This window comes from Drosophila pseudoobscura, chromosome 4 (assembly GCF_009870125.1).
Source record: "Drosophila pseudoobscura strain MV-25-SWS-2005 chromosome 4, UCI_Dpse_MV25, whole genome shotgun sequence".
Classification (NCBI taxonomy): domain Eukaryota; kingdom Metazoa; phylum Arthropoda; class Insecta; order Diptera; family Drosophilidae; genus Drosophila; species Drosophila pseudoobscura.
The window spans coordinates 23,514,546-23,539,778 of NC_046681.1; the positions used below are offsets into that span (position 1 = coordinate 23,514,546).

Here is a 25,233-nt window from a genome sequence, read left to right on the forward strand (position 1 = left end):
ATGTAGCTTATTACCGACGATAGCCATATTTATATTTTAAGCAAAGAAAAGATAGCCTACAGCTGTAATCAAATAAAATCGTCTGTTTTGCAAGAAATTTTTAAATCTATAAATATTTTATTGTATTTGGAGAGTAAAATCTTGCTTTTCTCTCGTAGTCTGCTCTCATTTCCCGCACATCAGTTTCAAGGTCAAGAGCATCATATCGTACTTATCATAAATTGTGGGCGGTTGGTCGGCGGACAGCGTCAGGCCCTGACATGTTGCTATATTTAAATAAAAGAGAATTTAAACCATGACAAATTGAGTGAAGAGGTTCCACCTGAAAAGCCAGAGAGTTATTAGTTTTTCCAATTTTTACCAAAAACACAACTTACTCAATTTCTTGTCATTCAAAAGCCTTGACAACAATTTGTCAATGTTGGCAGACCAAAAATCTTGTTTTGGGGATTTTTTGTCCAGCCAGAAATCACAAACCACAAAAATGTCGTTTTAACAATTTGTACAAAAATGGTAATTAATTTTAAATGCTTTTTCTCACTTAATGGCAAGATGCATCGAACCAGTTGATACGAAACAAAAAACATCAACCGAAAGTGCAGTTAAAAGAGAATCCGGTTCGCGGTCTGCGACAAGAATTACAAGTTCTAGAAGGTAGAGGAGGAGGAGCAACAGCTGTACCGAACAAGATCCCAATCTGGAAAAGATCTATAAAAAGAGATCGGGGCAAGGTGGAGGTGGAGGTGGAGGTGGAGGTGGGAGACCACTGCCTTGGAGCGGATCTGAAGTGTTCATTGTCACTCCAGGAACGTAGCTTGGCGCGCGTTCCTTGTCGTAGTCTTGGTCGGCGCGCTGCTTTGAATTTGTGATTTTGCTTGTTTGGTCAAGGGATGACCCACAGTCCATGTCCCTCTCCGACGACATTCACTTTTGCTGCCACTGCCACTGGCACTGCCACTGACGTGTCAATGCATTCAACGCATTTTTATTCATATTCTGTTATTCCAAATACCCTAAGCGGAATGGGGTATACGGGGTATAGTGGAGAGCAATGTTTAAGTTTTCTTATAGGATGGAAATCTTGTATAACGCCTTTCAACTCTCACTTTCAGAGCACAATTCGTAATACAGCGTTCTTCCCTGCATTTTTAGGAGTTTAATTTGTATGTCTGCCTTAGCTGCCCATCCATATTCAGGCATTCCGCAGTCGATCATATTTGTTGGCCATTCTTTGAGAAGACTTCTCTGATCTCGCACTGCCTGCCTTTCTCATCGCTCTCTTTATGTGCGGACTGCGTGTGCGTTGGTATAAATGAAGCCAAATCCGTACGCATTCGTTTAGTCCGAAATCAACTCTCACAAGAGCCGGCGCACGGCGAAGATCGCGAGTGTTCCCCCCAAAAACGAGTCCCACTTTGAGTTCTGCCAGCAACCTACAGAAATAACTGTATGACGACCGAAGCAACAGCAACAACAAAAGTTTATGCAAATTTTCGAGTCGGTATGTGGATACAAGAGATTGTTTGTGTCTGTGTGATTTCCGTTTCAGCGCCGAAAAAAATTGTTTATAAACAATCTATTAGAAAATTTGCTAGAAATTATTTGCGAAATTGAATTTAACTGTGCGAAAACTTGTATTGTGCCCCCTAACACGTGTGCCATAAAGTTTATATTGCGATAAAAAAGTGTTTACAATAAAAAAAACGACAAAGTCCAAACAAAAAATTTAATGGTTGTCAAATCTTTGTACAGATCTTAAATAAAGAATATGAGAAAAAAAGATACCTATAAACAAAATAAAACTGAAGAAAATTCAAAAATTGCTTAATATACCAAATATAATATGAATTTCTATATATCTTGAACAGTTTTTATTCTTGTGTTTAAAAAGTAAATGAAATTATTTACGAGTACTGTAAAATGAATATTGCACAAAATATAATGTCCAATAAAATATTTACGATACAGAAAAAAATTGAGAAAAAAAGACAGTCTAATTATTCTAATATTGTCTAATAAAATATTAAAAATTCGAATAAATTCAATATTCAAAATAAATAAGAATAATCAGAATTTTAACAGTTCAAAGAGTTCACAAAAGATCATCCGATATTGGAACTCCTCTAACAATTTCCGAAGAAAAGGCTGACCTTTGTCATTAACGCCAGCGCAGTAGTCGTGACTGGATTGAATCAGCTTCAACTGAAGGCGTGACTGTTTTTATTATGGAATTAACAAGAAGAGCTTTATCAAAAGCATTTAATTACAGAGAAGAGACCTCTGTTTAGCTTCAAGCTCTGTTCTCAGTTGGTAATATATTGTAATAGGTTTGGAAACCAGGAACCAGGATTTTTACTAAGAAAATATCGTTGCCGGGGATTCTTAGTAAATCACCATTTGTATGGAAAGATTTAATAAGTATTTATGTATTTCACCAATTGAAATTTGTATTACACCATTATGTGAGTGTCATACAAGCTTTGACACTCTATGGGTGAATAAGCAAATAAGTTACACAATCGTTAACCTTGAACTCTATACGAAGCTCGGCCAGCAGGTGATTTAGCCATTCAACAAATCGAAATAATTTCCAGCCAGTGCGGCGATTGAAGTCAAGTCAAAATACGAATGAGAATAGAAAACATATTGTACGAGTAGCATGAATGACAGGGACAGGGACATGGGCACAGACTGGGACAGACAGAGGCAGAATGAGCGTGCAGTTAACGAAGCATAGACAAAAACTGATTAGCCGCAACAACAACAAAAAATTACTCATACGTCGCATGCAGGCACAGTGCTGGACCAAAATATTGCACACCGCAAAAAATAGAGAAGTCCCCATTTTCGTTCCCACAGCACTTGCTGACCATTCGAATGCATGTAAAGCCGGTATGACAGTCACTTAATAGGAGGAGGTTTTTCAAGTTAGAAATTATGCAAATGAATTTTAAAAGGTTAAAAAAACTTTGGAAATTTTATATATGTATATGAATATATCTTTCATGAGAAATTTCTTATTCAATAAAAGCTTATATTACAACCCCAAACGTTGAGTGTAAAGAGTAGCTTTTAGAAAATAAATTTTCAACTGAGGAGTATATGATTAATATATCAATATACAAGCGATTGTCAGCTTCTATTCACATAATACTTCCATATAAGTATGTATATTTAAAAGAAATATTCCTGCCAGCGAGTAGAAGAATAAGTAAGTGTCATGCAGTCAGGAACGTACCGTTTAATTTAGTCGAAGGGAGAGCCATATTCATTGAGAGGGAGAGTGTGAGAGCAAGCGAGCGGTCAGCGTCAACGTCAGCGTCAGGCTAGCCACTCACTCAATCGCTCTCCCTCACGCCCTCTCATTCGGTTTCGTTTGCCGTTTATTTGCCGTTTCCTCAAATCATTTAAGCGCATTTGAGAATTGTTTGCCTTTCCATACAGAACCGAAACCGAACCGAACAGAACAGAGCCGCCTAGTTAACCGGCGAAACGCAGAAAATATACAACAGACATCTGAACAAAAACTGTGCCCTAAATAAATATAAACATATACCAAGTTCTGAAACAATACAAACTAAAAAAAGGCTTTAAAAGCGTGTGAAAAATTGAAATAAGAAATATGAAGCTGCTGCTCAGTGCTCTATTGATCGCTCTGGCCCTAAGCGGAGTCTTGACATTGCCAGGTGAGTTATAACCCCATAAATCAATCGGCGCAAATCAGGTTTTAGTGTACAAACACACACACATCGCAAATCATCATTAAAATTTATATACTTATTAAGAAAACAGGGAGAAGGCAACCTTTTGAACTCATTAATAATTCAAATTGATAAGGAGTGAGGGGGAAAACCAAGAAGTTATATATTTCTTTAAATTAATATTCTCTTGCAATCTGGAACTGTCTAGAACAATCTGAAATGAAACAATACTTTCCACTGATTAAGAAATTAATTAAGAAATTGCACAGATTGCTTTTTCTTATCTGAGAGATCAGTGGAGCTAGGGCTATGTGTTTCTCATAGAACACTTAGCCCTAAGGACAATCCTAGTCTAATTTTTCGTATTATTGGTACAGGGAACAACCTCTTCTTTTTATCAGAGAATCGAAGACACTTTTTTACCCTAAAATTCAAACTGTGCTTTAAGGTACCAGTTAAGTAACAGCTTTAACTCGTTGAAACATTCCTGTTTCCTGGATAATGATGCCAGCGTCTTGATAACAAAACGAGACACTTGACAATCAGCCAAATGCATCTTACAGATACAGATACAGATACAGATACAGAAGTAACAACAACGGGCAAAATATCAGAGACTCTCAGAATCAGAATCACGGAGTGGAGTCCGGGGATGGATCCAGGGAGTTGCGTCCTTATTGTCATCATCAGCGTTTGCTGGCTGCTGCCTTTGGCTGCCACTTGAATGCATAAATTGCTGAAGAAGCTGTGCTGCCAGTGAATCGCAGATGATGAGGCCAGAGATGGGTTGGGTTTTGGCACAGCTGCCACAGCCACTTGAAGTTGTCAAATTTTGTGCTGCAGTCAAAATCATTTGCATGAAATATGAAATTTTCATGCAATAAGTCCCGATATTCAGAAAGGTTTGTTCCAGATACAAGCTTCAGCTGATTTGCTTTCAATTAGAGGTGTTTGTAGTTGAAGAGCTGCCTTATTTAATGGGTTTTTGCTTGATGATAAATCTCTCAATTACACATCTTTTACTTATTCTAAAAATAGTTATTTGAATTAATTTCTTAAGGCAATCTGCATTCCGGAAGAAGAGACCTGATTGAATGGAAAATATGGATACATCACAGAAATCTCAAAGAAATCTTGAAAGTCCTTTAACTATTATAAATCTGAGATCTTTCGAGAAATGTCTTTACCATCTGAAGGTCTCACCCATCCCCCATCTCAGACCCACAGTTGAATGAACCCACGTACAATATTCTTCACTCAAGTTCCCCCACTTTCTGGCCACTGAAATTCTTGGGCATTTTTCTTTTCTTCTTGTCTTGTGGTTCTCTCAATTTTGTTTTTTACGAGTGCCAGTGTATGTGGACGATGTGGTGTCACTGTACCATGGCCAAAAGAATTGGGTTAATTATGGCCATAATTCGCTTTTAAGGCCTTTTCAGGGAATGTTCTCTGTTCTCTGTACAAATTGCAGTTGCATGCGGGCCATAAATCACATTTTTTCTGCATTTTATTACTGTTCACTCGAGTATGTGCAACTATGCGTGGTGTCGTCTGTAATAAAGCCCTAAATAGGTATAATTATATTATTGGTGAATTATTATATATATTTTATACGGTTGACATTTGCTGAATTGCTTGGCAATTTGTTTAATTCCGACAGATATTTATTTATGCAAATTGGAGTTAATTTTTTCGAAGCCCTATTCAAATGTTTTGTGTCGAATTGTTTGATGAGTCGCCAGCTAATTAGCATTGCGTAAGTCCGTTCCCATGGGTGGTTTAGTTAAAATATAATTTTAATATTGTTTGGGCCTAAATCAATAGAGTGGAAATAATTTATAGGGGCTTAGAGAATTATGGAAATTATTTGCAGTAAAAAAAGGAAGCTGCAATTGAATAAAGGTTTAAATATGAAACATTTATATCAGAAGAATTGTCTATAGTTTGTTTTTAGAACCAAAAGCCAGTGAAATGAACAAGTTGTTCAAATACAAAACATAGACTCAGACACTTCCTGTAAAACTAAATAAAATGTTGAGCTTCGAATTAAGTTGATTTAAGCCGAACATTTTTGTTGCCTTTGATTTTTGGACTCTCTTGCGGTCACTTCGGGGCGGGGCTAGGCGTTGGGACCAATCAACAAAAATTAAACAATTCCAAATTGAATAAACAACAGCAGGCAAAGCCGAGCAGAGCAGCCTATTCAAATTAAATAAAACTGTTTTCTGCATTTTGAACTTTAAGCTTTAATTGTTTGATTATATCGAGCAGCAGTCTCGCCTCGTCTCCGCCTTGTCCTTGTCACCTGACTGGGTTTTACACAAAAACAAAAACAAATGTATACATTTCCAGAAAATTAAGTAAATATCAGCATGCCACAACAAAAACAAACTAAATTAGAATGAATAATTCAATTGTATGGTTAGCAAAATGTAAAAAAAATTAAGTAAATATCTGCTAGTAAGGTGCGTTTGAAAACTGTAAGAATGGAGTATACCATACCAGGCCAGTCTCTTATTTGAACTTTTGGCTGTTTTATGGTTTTGAAACGCACTGTTTTTTACATTTTACATGACAGCCGTAGTTGTTTTCTCGCTTGTTGCTGCTGTCGTTTCTGTCGTTGTTGTTGCAACTGTTTTGCTAGCAGCCCAATGATTAATCACTTGCCATGAAATTCTACACAAATCTACACAAAAAGTTCAAACGCTGTAACGCTGTAACGCTGTAACGTGACTGTGAGTGGAACAGGAGAAAAAAACAGCTGTAATGGAGGGTGGCATACCTGTGACAGTTTTTAAGTACTGTAGCCGTATACCGTATACCAAAATTGCATAAAGTAGGGGAATATTTTTCTCATATTTTGTAAAGTGAATCATCATTTTTTTTTGGATCGGCGCAGTCAAATTCCCATATGATATCTGATTTAACCCAGATAGTCTCCGAGATCTGAGTGTCCATTCGTGGGGACTTTGTGCATATGCATATACTCGTGTACATACTCGTAAATTATAGGCACTTAAGCTTCCATAATGATAAAAAAATCATAAGTTAAATCTTAAGAGGAAAACAATTTTCCTAACAACGCCATTAGTCGAGGTGTGTGCCATAGTTAGACAACTATAATTTCGACTATAAGATACCCACTATTCAGCACAAATACATAATGTGTTGGACTTTCCTCACCAAGTATATAATGGTATATCTTCCCAACAAAGAAATTAATTAATCACTTTATTCTTTACTGCTTGTTCGATCAACAATGAAATACGGAATCGCTATTATACGTATAGAAATCTGTCTAGACTTTGGACATGTCTCCCTCTCTATTGTCCCTGCAATTGTCAGCTGTCACGAAGGGTTTATCCAATTAGGTGGATGACTCAGCCCGCTCTCACCGTGATTGAGAACTGCTGCAGCAGCATCAGAGCCACTTTGGCTCTGGTTCAATGTCACGTAATCGCTGCAAGGCCTCCCTGGAGGCATGCCTCCCAGTTTGCCGCCTCTTTATGTTAATTTATGTGCTGGCAAAATGTGCAAGCGCCTCTAATGCTCAGCCACGCATGGCGCAAGCCCCAAAATCAGAAATAAATTACAGCCGACTGGCACCGACGGAGGCACAGGAGGAGTCGGAGGCAGTAGCAGCATCAGCATCGGCAGCAGAGGCAGTTGCTCATAGTCAGCACAACCAGGAGATTGCAACAACAACAGAAAATATGGGGAAAAAGGGCGTTTATGGCGGATAAGATATCGTAACAAAGGGATTTGGATTTTAGAATAAGATAATTTCAGGCCTGATCCCAAAGCAGGGTGCCATTGTTTTCAGAAATCGGATATAAATAGGTTCCATTTGGTAGATTTTAGATTATCTTCTTTGTAGCTTTCGTGATTTCCAATCATCGTATGAACGAACCTACACCCAAGCATCAACGCATCATTCATATGGCCTGGCAAACTGAAATAATTGTATATTATAATGAAAATCCTGTACATTACTCAAATACTCAGGTGGCTGTTGCAATGTCAACGCAATGCAGCTTTAAACGATTTGCGGATGGAGGGGGGGGGGGGGGGGGGGGGGGGATTGGGGAGTTTGGATTTTGGTTTGAATAGAAATGCGGTGGATGCGGATTGGGTTTGGCATCCCTCTCCGGCTCCCTCTCTATCCAGCCTCCTCGTCGGCAGCTGTGGCCGCATGATGTCCTCCTGTGTCGAGTGGAGTGGCTCGGTTGGGTTGTAAATTTAATGAGATTCCTGTCAAATTAATTTCCGGTTATGATTAGATTTTCGTTAATAGCAATTTGCGGTTTTACTCCCAAACCAAAAATATGCGAACTTCAAATTTTACTGCGTGTGTGGCTCCTCCATGGGTGTTGCAATTTCCATTTGCATCAGGCAATTGTCACCATGCGCTACAATCTACAATTTCAATTGCGGCAATGTTTTATGTTGAAATTATCCAAACAATGTTTGTTTGTTGCACAATTGGGCATAGCATTTTGATGCTTTTCCCTATTTATTTGCGGAAATTACTCGCGCTAAGACTCCTGAAAAATTTCAGTGGATTTGAGTCAATGGATTCGACGTTAGTTTTTTGTGGAAGGTCCTACTTCTGGTTAGCCCCTCTCTTTGTTGTCAGATTCATCAGAGGCCTGCAATCTTATTGCTGATCTCTTGATAGATGAAAGTTTGCTCTGCTTCCTACTTGTTCAATTATTTGCTCAGCTGAGTCGGTCCACGAATCTAAAAATAAATATACACAGTCTTTGGCGTGGCACAGAACATTGTAGAGTCTCTGGTACTATGTCGGGTGATCATGGGATGCTGGGATACAGAACAAAATATGAGCAGAGTGTGTTATTTATGCTATCGTCAGAGGGTCTATGTCTGATAGGATTGTAACTGTATAAAGTGCCTGGTAAATACATTTGTATAAGCTCCTATTTGTAAAGTAGTACATATATTCCTATACTGTATTGTGAAACATTCCGAAGCAGCATATTCATTATGAGGACGTGCTTTGTGCAGGAGCTTCCCCTCAATGCCATACTCCATTGACTCCAATTTTGTGAAAAATCCAAAGTGAAAGCTAAAGCACGTTCTTTCCATTCGAAATTAAAGAAGCCCAGAAACCCAATCTGAGCATTTTTCTTCTTAATAAATTTCCTACACGTACACGGCAACAGAACCGAACCGAACAGAATTAATGAGGGCGCGACTCCTCGGCTCGAGTTCGGGCCAAAGAAAGCCTAAAATTAAACAATTTTACTTTTTGGCCATTTCAGTTTTTCCGCTTTGCAGAACAATTTGCTGCATGTGGCGATATCAGAAGGTGGTTTTGGAACATTGGAATGGAATGGGATGGGATGTGGTGTGGGGATGATGGAATTCGTGTCCGGGACCAAACAATCAAAATCAAATTCAGTTGAAAAAACTCATTTTAAACGCGACAAACGTAACGTTCAATCTTCCAGAACATTGAGTACGTGACACGATTGTCACATTTGGCAGCGCCCCCAAAATGGGGAGGGATCCCAGAGAGAGAGCAGGCAGGCCTACCGTTACAATCAAAGTTTTCGTTTCCGGTACCCATAGAATACTTACAAGGGTATATTCAGTCGAGTGGATTTATGTAACAAGCAGAGAGAATCGTAGTGGATCCTATAAACTTCAGTAGAAACGAGTAGAATTTTCGAGGCTATAAGAGCCTCTTCAGTTTTCGAAAATTAAGGGAAAATCTACAGTATTCAAAGTTTTAAGGATATCGTACTATAATTGTTACCTTTCTGAGTATAGGGTATCCATGAGGCCGCTTCTTGTTTCTCGATTTAACTTAGGCTGTCAAGCCCTCGAGCTTTGTTTTTGTTTTGACGCAATGCAAATGAAGTGGAGTGAGAAATGAAAAATGAAGGCAGCAGCACCTGACATACTCGTACTCCAGGGGGTGGCCAGGGGATTTTCAGGGGATGACCAGGTGGCTTGTGGAGGAGTAAGGGTAAGGGGTACATCGTACAGTGGCACCAGTGGTTGACTAACCCAGCGATCCAAAATTAATTGAATTACATATTATTGTATATATTTTTGGGTACTTCTGTTCTTACTTGGACACTGCCTTCTTTTCTTTGAGGGCACGTAATATTTTGTTTGTCATGCAAATCGGGTTTTTATTCGAAGAGAAAAGGGGGGTGTTAGAAAGGGGATGTGAAAGATTCGTAGTTTTTTGTTTGTTTGGCTAATGAAGCTGTTTTGTTTAGATAATTATTCTTATGGAGAATATTGATTGATGGTGATTGAAAGCAGATTAAGTCCCTTCAGAAAACGTGAGGAAAATTATGAAATAATGCTAGAAAAAAACACTTTTATATAGCGCTCATATCAACCCCTAATCGTATGTAACCTGTCCAACTGTTTCCGAATATTGCCAACCATTTGTTTTGCATCCTTCCGCTACTAATTCCGCATTGAATTGTCCGCTAAGCCCCATTTGTTATCTCACATCTCCCTGCATCCTGTACCCCATTGAGGCCTCAATATAACTCGAATCTGTCACAAGCCATTCTTCTGACTGGCTCTTATCACAGTCCCTCATCGCGGCTGCCAATCAATCGGGGATGGGGATGTGGATAGATAACCATGCAGACAACTAGAACCGCACCACATCCCCTAATAGGCGACCCAACCGCCGCACTCGAAGTCGAGACAGCCGTGCAACGTGGGATCCAGCGTGTGTGTGTGTGTCTGTGTGTGTCTACCCAGCTGCTGTTGCAGCGCGTCACATTAATCAAGGCGGCCCCCCAGCCCAACCAAAGTCGCACACACACACACCCCTATATGGCTGAGCGCCCCCCTCAGATCTAACGTCATCGCACATCGCCCATTGCCCATTGCCCCATCAAGGGGATGACCGAAAAATCATTGTTGACATTTGTAATTAGAATTGATAGCAGCAGACAGGACGCCTACGATTTCCCCCAGCCACAGACGCACACACACACACACACGAAAAGTGGGTGCGGGGGCTAGTGGGGGCGGGAACTAGGGACCCAGACGTTAAACTAATTTCGTTTTCGTTTTTCCAAAAAACCTGAACCGAACCGAATGGAAACGATCCGGGGCTTTGAGAAGGGGTTCAAGCTCCAGCACGTCCATCATTTGTTAAATGATGATACCCGGTGGTCCGACGGGATCTAAGGGTATACTGTATTTAGGGACAACATAGAACAGGGAGAAGGTGTCGGGGCACTCAGTCAGAATGGACTCCCTCCGCCAAAAGACGCACACATTGCACGACGAAGATTTTGTGACGGGTATTTTACAGTCGGTATCCAAACTATCGCTTTCTTACTTGATTTTTTGTTAGCCGTTGGGTTTGGGTTTGGGATTTGTGTGTGCCTGTGTGATGTATGCGTTCTAGCAAAAATATCAGCTCTGACACAGGGACATACACCCATTCGAGCGAGCCTCCGAAATACGTCAATTGAATGGCATTTCACTCGGAGAATGACAGCAAACTAAGCTTCAGTCTGCACTTTCACTCAATTGCTGTCGGGGGTTGGGCGGTGAGACTTGAAAGCTGGCTTTGATTTCACTTTCGGCCCGACTGCTGTTGACATCTGCCATGCCCCAGACCCAGACCCAGCCCCAGCCCCAACCCCAGCCACAGACACAGACCCCTCAAGTGTCGTGTGTGTGTGTGTGGCATCAAACTAATTTTCCCCCTGTTTAGAGTTCTTGAACGTGACACAAGTCTGCACTCGGTGCATGTCCATTCCACTCTCACAGAGCCACCCCTGTCCCCTTTGGGTGCTTGTGCCTTCCATCAGCCTCAGCTTCGACAGGAGGCAGTATTCTGCTGGTCTCCTGGTCTCCGGGTCTCCGGGTCTCTGGTCTGTTCATTGGTTTTCAACTGATTTGAAATCATTTTAACCCAAATTGCATACAATTGAGTTTGTCAGGAGGTGGAATCCCGGAATCTCCTGTACACAGTCGGCAGTCCTCAGTCCACAGTCAGGATGGGTGCTAGCAGGGGGGGGGTAAATGTTTGTATGTAATTGAAATGCCTGAGCTGTGAACTTGTCCTCCTCCGGAGGCGTTGATGGTCTGTCTTCCTCTTGTTGCTGTAGTTTTGGATGGACTGGGCATGAATTAAGGTGGCTGGAGGTAATTTGCAGCAGCTTGGATGAGATTAGGCCTGACAGGCCACTCTTTGGCTGAGATCAAAAATTGAGCAGGAACTCGAAACAGAAGGTGTTTGTAGGAGGTTGGATAGAGATAGATTTCCTTATAAGCTAAGGCCGCTCGAGAGCCGTGTGGATCGTGAGAGCGAGCGTGAGATCGCTTTTAGAGCTTTAACAGAGAGCTTCCACAGACTGTTAACAGAGAGCGGTAGCAGGCTGTTAGCGGAGAGCGGTCAAATGCTGTTAACCTGGAATGTTAATAGCTCTGTTGCCTTGAACAGATGATTTTTATCAAATTAAACCTGACTTATAATGTAGCTAAGAGTAAGTAGTCGCAGTCCTACTTGCTTCCTTTCTATTCACCCTTTTATTTCACCCCCTTTCCTACTACTGCAATTCATAATTGCCTGAAGCTGGGCAAAAGAGAAGATTCTCAAAAGATTTACATAGGAAACTAACTTTTTCCGCCCAACTACAATCATAATTACAACAAGCAGCAGCCTAAGTACACGACAGCCCCTGGTTGCCCTTCTGGACAGTGAAGGGTCTTTTGGTGGGGCGGGGGAAAAGTTTTTACATTAACCAAAGTGCGGCTATTAAAAATTCATTAATTGCATGCAACGGAAAACGGGAAAAAAGGCGCAACAAAGTCGAGGAGCTAAAAATGCGCAGCGAGCGAAAGTTTAATTGATTTGTGAGAACCAAAATGGTGAAATAATTGATAGATAGCTCGATAGAGAGAGAGAGAGAGAGAGAGAGAGAGCGGTAGAGAGAGAAGAAGGGCTTTTGAGATACGAACCCTTAATGAGCAGTGCCCCGCAGTGAAATCTGGAAACTTTCATGGAATATTGTTTTGCTGGTTTTTCATATTTTATTTTGCACTGTTTCTATTAATTAGAAAAGTTCGGCCACAGCAACCGGAATTGTTCGGTGAATTGAATTTGCAATTTTCAATTGGGAAAATGGCAAATGAATTGCGAAAAAGTGGTAAACTTGTCTCGAATACGAACGACTGCCCGAGTATTACACATATTTCATCGGCCAGTGGACCATTGGACGTCAAAGTAATTGAAAACGCATGCATCGATGATGGCCAAAAAGCGAATTGCAATTTTGTTTGGCCAAAAACCATATTGAGGCCACTCAAAAATGCTGCCCGGACAGCCGCAATATAAATTTGATGGCCAGTCCTGCAGTCCTTTCCAATGCTGGCCCCCCACGGTCCCTCAATCCCCAAAACGGACTCCCAACCAAACCGACACTTTTGGCCAGCAGTTTAATTACCATTTTGGGGGCTGCTGCAAAACCCAAAAAAGAGAGAGAGAGAGAAAGATGCGAAATACATTTCAAATTTTCAAGCAATTTTTCACACAGAGGGATTTTTCATGGAGAGATGATAGGCGGCCTGGCAGTTTGTAATTATAGTCGCATATTTATTAGACTAGAAGTTTTGCCCTTTTGTAGGTTGTATTTCATTCGAAAAGTGTCTGTGGCTAATGCTTTGGGATCCTTCATTCAATTGTGAGAGGAGCAGAAGGCCCAGGAAATGCAGGATAGAACAATTTTTGCTTGCATTACCAAATACTTCAATAGCATAAGTTTTTAGGCATGTCTTTGGTCTTTTGAAGTACATTATTTACCTAATTTTAAAGTATTTATTTACACAGAAATTTGATTTCTATTCAGTGAAATTTCACATTCAACTTTTGGCTGTGAAATCTTAACCAAAGAAACCCACAAAAATTCCTTAAAGCCCACCCAAAAGTTGTCTGGGGAATAAAATCATTCGCGCTGCTCACTAAATTATGCAAAATTGTACAATTATGTTAATTAATTGACGCAGACTTGAACCCACCCAACACCGCCCCTTGGCCTGGGCGCCAATTAGCGCCATAAAACGCAGGCGAAGCGATTGCCAGGGATTTTATTTTGGCTCCTCTGCCCTTCACACGCCAAAAGGCTCCCCGAAACAAAAGCTTGGGGAAAAAAAAAACAGAATGGGAAGCCCAAAAAATATTATATGAGTGCCACGCCCAGTGGCCGAGGAGGGAGGTGGGGCCAGCCGCTGCTTGTTAACCTTACATAATTAGCAACAAAATGTTCGCTGTGTTTAGAACAAAAGCGCAGTGCTATGCAGAAATTTCCACTCCCCGTTAGCCCCGTACCATTAGCCACAGGCAGAGCCAGAGCCAGAGCTGCCAACTGGTTTTATTAATTTCATAATTCAGCAGAAGCCGTAGGAACAGAACAATGGACGAAGCCTGGAAGGGGGGGAGGACGAGCGCGTTGTGGTCCCCCTGTCTGGGCTTAATTATTGGAAAATTAATGAATATGCCATGTTAGATGTTTTCCCCATTTTGTGTGTTCGTTTCTCTCTGAAGTCTCGCCTCGGCCATGTTTCGCATGATTAATAACCCAACAAAAAAAAATAAGAGGGAAAAAAGGGGATAAGGGGAAATTCAACATGTTCATTTCTGAAAATTTCTTCATCCCGGTACATGATTCAATTTTTATATTTTGTTGCTTTTGTCACTTACAAAAGGGTTCTGCCATGGCCACCGTTGCCCCTTAAGGTATGCTACACGAAACCATGAAATATGATGTGCATATACGAGAATCTCGCTGGCTTTTTGATCTTCATTTGTTGAGCAGCTGAAAGCGGGGTAGATTGGGTATATTTGTTGGCGTACTTTGTGAGAATAAGTAATTGAGCATTTACATCCGCTTACAAGCCAAATATTGAATATTCCGCTCATCCGTAAGTGCTGATTGGCACTATGGACAAAGAATGTCCCCATGGTCTTTCGCTTAAATACAAACATGAGTTAGATGGTAGATGGCTTGCTTATCGGCACTTTTCCATTCGGATCTTAGATTCGGAGTTTAGATTGTAGCTAACTCTCTTTCTCTAAAGGTAATTGCATATTCGATCAGTTGCACAGATGTTTGCTCAGCATTTATGTACGAGTGTACGAGTACTACCTTTCCATAAATATATCCATGGTGCATATTTGCCAGCATGTAGCCCACTTTCATATGCACCACGAAATGTAAATATTTGCACTTGTAAATGACATTCACGTGTGCCAGTGTGTGGCCCCTCCCTCGTTCTCTGGCCCATTTTTGGGGTTACGTTTTGTTTCTTTCTTTGCTCCACTTTATGTTTGATCGCTGGGGGGACCTGGGGTCGAGACCCCCTCGCTCTCTGTTGATGACGGTGACGACGACGACATTTTTTCACAAAATCCCAAACATATTGCGAGTGTCGTGTATATTTCTCATAAATCGGCTTAAAAAGCGAACGTCCGAGGCGGTTGGGGGTCGTGAGGGGTCGACCTACAAAAGTGCATTTGTTTGCGGACCCCTGTACTACCCATTTGTTGGCGCCTCAGGGGCGGGGTGGGTCACATACGGTTGGCCTTCTGCGTACGCAATTTTACGCAGCACATAAAGCTCTTCATATTTCACATTTCATCTGAAAGAGTCGAGTAGAGGCGAGAGTCAACCCTGGCTTGACTTGTTTTTAACGTCGTTAGTTTGGTTTCCGAAGCCCGATTATCGCAGTGTTTGTAGGGTATGATGGAACCATGGTATACCAAGTCCGGGGTGTTGAGGGATTGTAGTGGGAGCACTCCAACGATTGGTATTCTTCTATTCCATTGCCGTGTGGTTCATAAGAGCGCTCTCAGAACTATCACTGTCAGATGTAACCGAGAGCGTCCATGGAGAGTGGTCACAGGCTGTTAACAGAGAGCCGTAACAGTGCGCTGTTAGAGCTGTCGGCCACAGGCTGTTAACGTATTGCGGTACCTGGGAACAGTAAGAGACTGTTAAGCTGTCGTGCCTTTTCTCTGTTACAGCTGGTTCCCTAAAAAAAGGAAATTGCTATGGGTTCCACTCAAACAAGATTAAATCCTGTTTACCTTAGCAGATCGTGAAGGGTTCTCTCCATTAGTTCCTTGCATTTCAAGTGAATATCTGAGTGCAGGGTACTCCTATAGCCATACATACCAACTTTACGTAATTTCTGTTGTGCGAGTACGAGTGTGTGCCGTGCTCTCTCCAGCCACTTGTTGTATGACGGCTGTGCTGTATGCTGTTGTGTGCCTGTTGTCGCTGTCAGTGTCAGCTGGCGAGATTTATGAAGTGCAACATGCCAGAGACTGGAGATTGAGAGTGGGACGAAGAAGAGGAAACGCATTTATCTATGCGGGGAATGGAATGCGCTGCCCCGTTCTTCCTTTGAATCATTGTGAAGGGTCTCTTATTTAGAGGTTCTCTGATAAAAGCCTTGGCCCAGTTTTTCCCCCGGGGCGAGGCTGGGAAATCAAATTGAAATTTCCACTTTAAGTTTTCCCTTGGGTAACTGGTCAGAAGGTCAGGTCAAAGAGCAAAAGCATTACCATATATCCCTAGTCAAAGAAAATTATGCTTAAGCAAAGATTGCGTAATAAGCGCTAATGAGGCGCCCAGAAAGGGGTAGGGGGCACGAACGAAAGGGCAGCGCATGAAAGTCAGCGCTTTTCCCGCTGATTTGGCTAATTTAATGAAAATTTTCGCAGCCAATTTGTTTCTTAATGATGAATAATACCGTTTAATTTCATTTCTCGACCCTTCTTGCAGCGCGCAACAATCCGCAGGACGATGCCGAGGTGATTAAAGTGCCCTCTCGCCCTCAGTCCTCCTCCGCCGCTGGCGAGCCGGATTTCCATAACTTTGGCGGTGTCATCGATACGGGCGCTGGATATCCCTTCCTTCAGTCAAATCCGACGAGCTTCAACACGGGCTTCTTCGACTCCTTCGATGGTGAGTGCGCCGTAAACTGGGCGTGGGGGGCGTATGAGTGATATTACGTATACGCATAATGGCATTTTAATTGAATAATCATTTTAAAAATGTGCTCCATCCATAATTACAAGTCTCAATTGCATTTCTGTTTCGATCACATCACATTTATTCCTGCTTAATGACGATGCGAGAGAGCTGAACAATGGATGAAGGATATGCATACGCTCTGATGGCGCAGACATTGGATTAAATGCATGATGTCCCTTGGGTCAAGCCAATTAGCCAACTGTCCTTTGGGGACTTTTTAAACTTTCCTGACTCTTCACCCCCCCCCTCTCGCCTCTCTGGCTTCAAAACGAAAAACAATTTATCAAAATATTATGTCAAATTTTGTGCAGTCCCCAGACAAAGTTTATTTATTCTTTTGTATTTATTTCTATATTTATATAGATAGATAGATGGATAGCTAGAGGGGGTGGTGGTGGGAAGTGGAGTACAGTAGGTCAAGCCAGTCTGTTGGCCATTAAAAGTGAAAAGTTTGCCCACCATCTACCAGCCTCATATCTGCTCGGTGCTAAGATTGTAAGACGCCTCGATAGAAGATGGCGATGACGATGATGAAGCTGAAACTTCATAAATCTTATCCTAATACTCGTGCGTTTCCGGGGGGCGGGGCTGGGGTGTGTAAAAACTTGGCAAAGCCCATGGCATTTTATATGCATGAAAGATGTTTTGTTCTTTTTTAGACTCGTTTTTCCTAGGGGGGGAGGTGGAGCTAGAGTGGGGGGTCAACAAGATAACGAAGCGTAGGAAACAGCATATAGACAAATAGAAAGTTCGGGGAGTTGCGGTTGCCTCGGAACTTTGTTGTCAGCGATTTATTTGAGTTGTAGATGGAGGAGCAGAGTCCACTTGCAGTTCTCTATGGGGAGGGGTACTATGTATATTGGGGGGTGAGGTGTATTAAAGTAGAAAGAGACAGGCTGTTGGGGTATAAAGATGAAAGATGGATAGATATAAAACATGTGACTTGGAAGAGGAGGTCTATTGATTTAGGGATAGGTTAATGTAGTGACATATACTCGGATGGATAGATGGATACGCTAAAAAGAGGACTACTACATGTTTGAAAAATAAATAGTACAAATATTTGACGAATATTTCAGATATGATATATGTAGATAAATCAATGTGGGGATATATATTCCTATATTAAAGGTGATTGATATTGATTTATTGGTCAATGGATTTCTATTTCAAGTTACGGATTTATTTCAGATGTTTCCGCTTTAAGAGAGGCTATCCAATATTTCTTAGACCATAACATTTATATAGGTACATAAATCTTTAGCAAGCTTCGTTTTCTCTCTACGATAATGTATTAAAAACCAACAAACTTCAGCAAAGTTTCGCCATTTCCTGCCCCATTATCAATCACTAAACGATACATACAATTTAACAGCCAACTGAAGTACTTTTCACACCTCTTTAAACGCAAATTACCAGCAAATGAATTGGCGACAAGCCGCGACCGGTCGTCCAAGCAATGCGGTCAAGTATTTATGACAAGGTTGAAGAGAGAAAAGAAAGACACTAAGGCGACGACAGTATGTCGGCAGAAATGAAAAACTGGGGTGTGTTTTGGGAGGAGGGGACTGGTGGGGGTGGGTGAGAATGGTATTACGACAGGGCCAGACAAGGCAATTGCAAATTGCAAAGCGTTGGCGACACAGAAAACGCTTTTTAGTGCGTTCACGGATTAAGGATTTTCAAACTGAAAAATACATTAGCATGAGACAACGGCAACGACAACGAGAACGAGAACGACAGCGATGGAATGTCTGCTTAGCACTTAGACACAGCCAAGACCAAGAGCCAGCCAGACCTAGACGAAGGGCACCTGCTTCGATTCCCAGAGAGTCGCTCTCTCTCTCCATGTCAGTCTCGCTTCTTCGCTGCGCTGCACTTTTATTTTAGTTTGTTTTTCCGCTTGAAATTATACCACAGACACACAGACACCCGAAATTTTCCTATTTTCTATTTAACATTTTTTTCTTTTTGATCTTTTTGTTCTTTTTAACTTCATCAGACCTTTTCCGTCGTCTGCGCACTCGTCTTTGGCCTGTTATTGCCACCGATTCGAGTGAGGATGGAGCGGGTGCTGGTGCCGGTGCGGATGATTCAGGCGATGGCATTGGATCTGGCTTCTCCTTCGGTCTGCGGCCTTTGACTCCCCTGAACCCCAAGAATGGCAATACAACCTCAACGGTTAAGGTATGTACTGTGTTTGAGGGAAGATGTATCATCAAAATTTGTTAAAGAAATGGCTTAAAGGAATACTTAAAGACTAACAGTAAATCAAAGTTGTTTAGGGAATGGGAATATAAAATAATCGGAAAGCTTTCTAAGTCTAAAGCCAGTTTGAAGAGCATCTGTTTGTATTGATTTAAATTGGTTAAAAGATTTGAAAAATTGAAGATACCCACAAAAAACTTGTTTAAGCTGCTCTTGCACCTAAAAGTATACTGCAAAAAGTTTGAATCGATTATGTTTTTGAAAGTTGTACGCATTTGTACCGGATATATGGGATTTAAACAGCTTAAAAAGATTAATTTAATTTAGATAGTTCTTAGACGAATTTCTTCAATTTATATCTAAAATATAACAAAAAATGGAAGTTTAATATTTCCACAAAATCTTAAAAACAGGTTGTTGATGGCCACAAGGTGGAGATCAATGAGACGGTGTACGGCGACACTAACAGCCTGTTCAAGGTCCGTGTGGTCAATGTGCGTCCCCTGGACAGCGGCGAGGAGGTGGCCGAGGGTGTCCTCACCAGCCAGGGAGATTTCCAGCCTGCCGCGGCACCAGCCACTTCGGCCCCGGCCATCTTGCCCACCAGGCGTGGCGAGTTCGATAATTCGGACGATGACGATAACAGCCGCCGCGAGCCCCTGGAGAAGCAGCCCAAGGACAACGAAGTGCGCGATATCGACGAACCTCAGGTATAATCATATTTTCGAAGCATTTAATCCCGGAAATCCAAAAATCCGTTTAGCAAACGCTCTACTAACCAACAGCAAATATCAACAATTGTATATTGAGCAATTTATAAAGAGAAAACAATATGTAAACTTGTAATATATTTACTTACATATATATAAATATTTCTTATATTTTTAAATAAAGTTTTGCCTTGAAACTAAACGATCCAGCAACTTGTACATATCTTTAATCTTTAATTGAATGCCTGCTTTTATTTCTAAACTACTAAAAACAATAAATAATGCAAATAAAAATGGATTTCGGCTTGGTCTGGTGAGAGGCTTCTCGGCTTGGTTTGGTTTGCTTTTGTTTTATTGTATTTTAATTTAAAGCTTTAATTTTCTACTCTTTATTAGATTTATTTTTAATTTAAGTCCACCTCCCACTTTTTTGTTGCAGTTCCGTTTAGGCCTTTAATTAAGTTTCTGTAATTTGCCAGGCCAATAATCTCTTCAGACCGCAATCGTAAATATTTTATTAACACGACAAAATGTTTAATTGTACAATTAGATGGATTTTTTCTATGGTTTTTTATTGCGTTTATCGTGTAATATGAATATTTGTTCATTGGATTTGTGAGTAGTTTTTGTTTGATTCAGCTTTTCAGCTGCGTCTAAATTAATAATGCAAACAAATTATAGTATGTGGCCACAGGGCAAAAAATATAATGCAACTGCCATATTATGCAAATGTGTAAAAATCACAAAACAACTCCCAGCCATGTGCGATGAGAGGCAAATACATATTGCGTAATTGACAGATAAAATTATTGCCTGAATCACTGAGAGTTGTGGTAATAAGTAAGCTGTTTGTTTTGAAGTCATTTGAAAATGTATTTAAACTTTGTTGCACACTCGTATTACGGGATTATTCATTCAAATAATGTGTGGGCAGTGACACTATTTATATTACATTTCTATTAAACAAATGTATAATGTAATCAGTCATAAGAAAAGGCAATTTAGCCAGCAGTTGGCCTAGACTGAGGTGGGGCCATGTGGGAGGCCGATCATATAATACAGATGGAAGATGGATAGAGCGTGGGCTGATCATCAGCTAGAAATTAAGAGAACAAAAGCAAAGTCACAACATTCTCAGAATACAATCAGTGTAATGTTAGGAGAACCTTTAAAGTCTTTTAGGATAGTATCAGCAAAGCCTATGAAGAACTAAAAATATTTCAACAGAGCCAGATAGAAATCTCAGGATAGACTCTTCAGAGTCTGAAGCTCCGTTCGAAATACAAAATGCAGAACCATTGCATTTCAAAGAACTGCAATAATACTCAGGTAGTAAAAAATTATAGGAGTATCAGGAGCTTAGGGTCTATAAGGTACAGATACGAACCCTGAAATAACTATTGCAATTCAAAGAACTTTAATAGTAGTCAGCTATTAAGCCACGATTAAACAGAACCCAGCAGCTTATATGTACTGGTATGAGACCCCTATAAATCATATCTCTGTTCAGAAATTCTCCCTCTGTAGCGTACCCAGCGTTTACCGGTTTAATATGCAATGTAAACCCCTTTTTGTAACGCACCTTACTGCAGGATAATATATGTACAGTCGCACTGCCTCCGTCGGCAATTGGTCACACCCGTTACCATCCATGCAGCGGTTCATGCATCATACGCGACAATTTTTCTTTTCGGTTTTGCTGCGAGTCCATTAATTACTTTTAGGCCATAATAAAAATTAATTTTTATTAAAAGTCATGCGCTCCGCTCGCATAAATCCTTGTCTTGGGCGGGGCTCTCTACCGTTTCGGCTATGGGCGTGGCAGCAGGTCCAAAGGGGAGGAGAGGTGGAGCCTGTATTTATGAGAATTTATTGTGGCGAAATCGACGAACGCTTGTTGGATATAATACTTTTTTTCTACTTTTTTGCAACATAAATCAGCGGAAAATTAATAAATGACCGTAAAAAAAAAATGCAATGCGGCGTAAAGCGCAATTATTAACAACTTTAAAGTTGTAAGTGACATGTCAACGTTTAAATGCAAAAATTTAAATTTAAATAATGCCAGCGGTGACATTTTTGTAGCCGCAACCGGAAGCGAAAAGAAGAAGTGCAACTTCCACAAAAAAAACTATTCACATAAGTTGCGAATATTATTATACGCTTTCAGGAGAGGTATTACTCTTTTGTTGAAGTGTTTGCAATGCTTTGGTATATAGAGAAGAAGGGACATAAAAAGTGATCATATGATTAAATATTATTAAAAGATGATTGTCCAAAGCGAATAAAGATTTTCGAAAAATTAAAAATCAAATTATATTAAATTTACTTTATAATTATTTTTGTACGAAAAAGTTGATGGCATTTTTTTTGTTGATTTCCATTTCTAAAGCCAACCGTTTGATTGTCTTATAGATCAAATTGTTTCGTTTTTTTAGCTGCAACAGAAACGATCGAAATGAAAGGGTATCCAAAGCTTCGGTTCTGACGGTAAACCCCGCCTTACCTCCCGTTCTTGAATAATTTGTTGTTCCTGCTGTATTTTCATTTAAATTTTTTGTGTGTTAAACTTTTCGTTTTTTCATCTCGCGCGGATATTGAAAGTTGTGGTTTGTTGGGGCTTCTGCTGGAGAGTGGGAGAAGAGGTGATACCCGCATGGAGCCTACTGCCTTCTCATGCGTTTATTTGAATTTAACATTCATGGTTATAAATATTAATATGCACGAAAGGGACAGCAGCAAAAGGACACACACACACAGAGAGAGAGAGAGAGAGAAAGAGAGAGCGAGAGAGAGAGTGAGGCAGAGTGCGATCCCTCGTTTGAGTTGAAATATTGAAAAATTGTTGAAGCCTGTTAAACAATTTGGCGACTGAGGCTTTTGGAAAAAGCATGTGCAAATACACAGACAACCCACACACCCACAAAGCCGCACTAGAGTATGTGTTTTATTAATATTTTCCTATTAAAAACCCAATAAATATGCATATAATTCTCATATATGGCAACTTTTGATAACTATTTGCAAAGTACTTTGTGCATTTGCATTTTTCAATTTGAAGGCGACCAAAGTCAGGAAATGAGAATGGGAAGAGTCCTCCCCAATGGTCAGGTTGGAGCCTGATTTGAATTTAATGTAAGGATTGTTCCACCAATTTTTGACTCACTGTCAGTAAACACTATGCAGATTTTGATTCACTTCCCACATTCTTCAATTCGTTCCGATTCTCAGGAAATTCCCAAGAAACAGAAATCGTGACTCAGTCATGGCGCCACCTATTCTAAACCTTTGCCTTGTTTCCGTACCGCGCCACCCAACAGATTCCAATTATTAAAAATAAAGTGATCCGTAACGAACAGAAATAAACAGATGCGCAAAAGTGTGTAGGTATTATTAATATGAATTTCTTAGAAATTGTTAATGAGCGACCGGCAAAAGTGGACAAAAACTGAGGGGAATTTGTAACGTCACAGAGACGAAGGCGGCAGAGCAGCAGCCTCTCACATGGGAACGAGACACACTGTCCCACCGGTCGCGAGACAGAGAGAGAGAGTGAGTGTGCTTAACGACCTTAACGAAATGCTGATTTATCAGCGACGAAGGTGAATCATGCAGTGCATAATAAAACGGAAATAATGAATGAAGACTGTAAGGTTGGAGAGAAGAGAGCGAGAACCCAAAGATCGGTGTAAAGCTTTGAAAACTTTGCTCATTTGTTAGCTTTGACTCTTTCTTGCTGTTCAATCATGCAAATGTTCAATAACAAACGTAAATAATGAATGAAGAGAGTAGAAATAACAGATCACTGTTAAAGTTTGATGTCTCTATCTCATCTCTGTAAAAATAACAACAAAAAGCTCCCAAGTTGTTGCTGGCTTGGTTTCTTTCTCTCTATAATGCAAAAGCTTTACTCCAAGCTTCTCTCACGGCTTGAGCTAGTAGCTTAAATTCTATAAAATCTTTGTGCTGTGCGCAAGAGAAGCTCAGTTTAATCTTACACACGAAGTCCGCTGATTGTGAGTTTTTTATCGGCTAAAATTGTTCTATATTGTGTACATATATTCTTTTAAGTAGAGGTGTGGTACTTTTAAATATTAATTTAACCATTTATTTGGCATGCAGCGTCTGCTTTTTAACCTTATCCGAAACTTAACCGCGTGATTGGCCCTTCTCGAACCTAAATTAATACAAATTTTTATCCAATTTATTTCACACGCACACATACTGCACCTGCAACCCATTATACACACACACACCCACACGACGCACAGTCCACAACAACAACAACACCAAGATATACAACAACAAAACTTGCCACCAGCTCACCCGCAGACTCTGTAGCAGAAGGTACGGATTTGGAAATCAATAAGGAAATCATGGCCAATTTAGATACGGAAAGTAGTATGTTTGCCGCTGTAGAGGCCAAGGGAGAAGCGGAAGAGCTGTTCGACAGCCAGAAACAGGAACAGGAGGAGTTTGAAGCTGTGGAGAAACTCGCCGAAGACTCTGCACTGTTTGAGGATGCGGACTTGGTCCATCGTCTGGCCCAGCTGCAGCACAGGGAGCGCGAAGAGCTGGAGTCTTCCGATGATGAGGACGGTGAAGCAATCGCACCAGTCGAAATGAGTGAAACCTTCAATGAAGAGTGGGAAACACTGGACCAGGATCAGGAACAGGACCAGAACGAGGTGGCGGACGATCAGGACCGTGACCTGGACCAGGAGGCAGATGCCGGCAACAATTTGGACAACCACATTGACATCTACGAGAGTTCGTTGCCCATCGACCTGTCCCACGACATCGCCGTCAACGATTTTGCTGCCGCGAATCCAGACTTCTCAGTCAATCCCGATGCCGAACTGATTTCGGGACCGTCAGTGATCAAAGCAATGCCAATGTTCGAGAAACTGTCAATGGGGCCGCCGAGAAAGTGAATTTTGGCAAGCCCCACTCTAGTCTAGACATTGTACGAGTATTTAGTCTTAAGATTCTAGTTGTAGGCACCAGCATTCATCGAGGATGTCTCTGAGAAATCCAAAGAAGATGGCATCCCCTCTATTATTTATCATTATAATTTAATCGTATTTATTTCGACAGCGTACGAGTATTAAATGTGCCAAATGTGCATCCGAAATTAATTTATTGCCTCCAAAAAATAAATGAAATTTATAAAACACATATTAAACACAAACATTCATTTGATAAACGGAAAGGAAAGTATCCAATAAGTAAAAGAATATTAGATAATTTTTTCGGGTATTTGGTGAAGAGAAACGATTAGCTTAGAGAAACTAAAACTAGAGATTTTCTCTGCCTTTTTAATGAATTAAAGTAATATTTAATTAATCCACAGAGCCATTGAATCAAGTTTATTGTTATTTCAAGTGTCGCATACTTTCAGGTGCTCATTTTCATCTCTCATTTAAAGCCTCGAACTGTTCGAGGCTATGATGGTTTTATGGATTTAAACTGGATATGTGAATGAAACGCTGAATCGGCATTATATGCCTCATTAGTTCCTTGCTGAATGCGTATTAAAAAAGCAGCCTAGTTAATTATTTTTTA

The 25,233-nt window shown here is 40.7% G+C and overlaps 1 protein-coding gene across 2 annotated transcripts; it reads left to right on the forward strand.

Moving 5' to 3' along the window:
* The first annotated feature begins 1,486 nt into the window (after window positions 1-1,486).
* Window positions 1,487-24,806, forward strand: vir-1 (virus-induced RNA 1). 2 transcript variants are annotated; one of them, XM_015180651.2, is made up of 5 exons: window positions 1,487-1,501; window positions 3,445-3,686; window positions 16,499-16,681; window positions 18,753-18,937; window positions 19,372-19,797. In XM_015180651.2, the coding sequence occupies exons 2-5, from the start codon at window positions 3,623-3,625 to the stop codon at window positions 19,672-19,674; spliced, it is 735 nt and encodes a 244-aa protein (XP_015036137.2). In that variant the 5' UTR covers window positions 1,487-1,501; window positions 3,445-3,622; the 3' UTR covers window positions 19,675-19,797. The 2 variants fall into 2 exon arrangements, with proteins under 2 accessions (XP_015036137.2, XP_001356755.2); XM_001356719.3 differs by lacking the exon at window positions 1,487-1,501 and adding an exon at window positions 23,940-24,806 and having other exon boundaries at window positions 3,403-3,686; window positions 19,372-19,668.
* Window positions 24,807-25,233: the final 427 nt, after the last annotated feature.

Excerpts from the sequence above, each read along its gene's own strand:
- vir-1 (XM_001356719.3), top strand. The coding sequence starts at position 3,623 with ATGAAGCTGCTGCTCAGTGCTCTATTGATCGCTCTGGCCCTAAGCGGA. Across the intron at positions 3,687-16,498 it reads CGGAGTCTTGACATTGCCAG|CGCGCAACAATCCGCAGGAC; the intron begins GTGAGTTATAAC and ends CCCTTCTTGCAG. Across the intron at positions 19,669-23,939 it reads GCGATATCGACGAACCTCAG|TCCACAACAACAACAACACC; the intron begins GTATAATCATAT and ends CACGACGCACAG.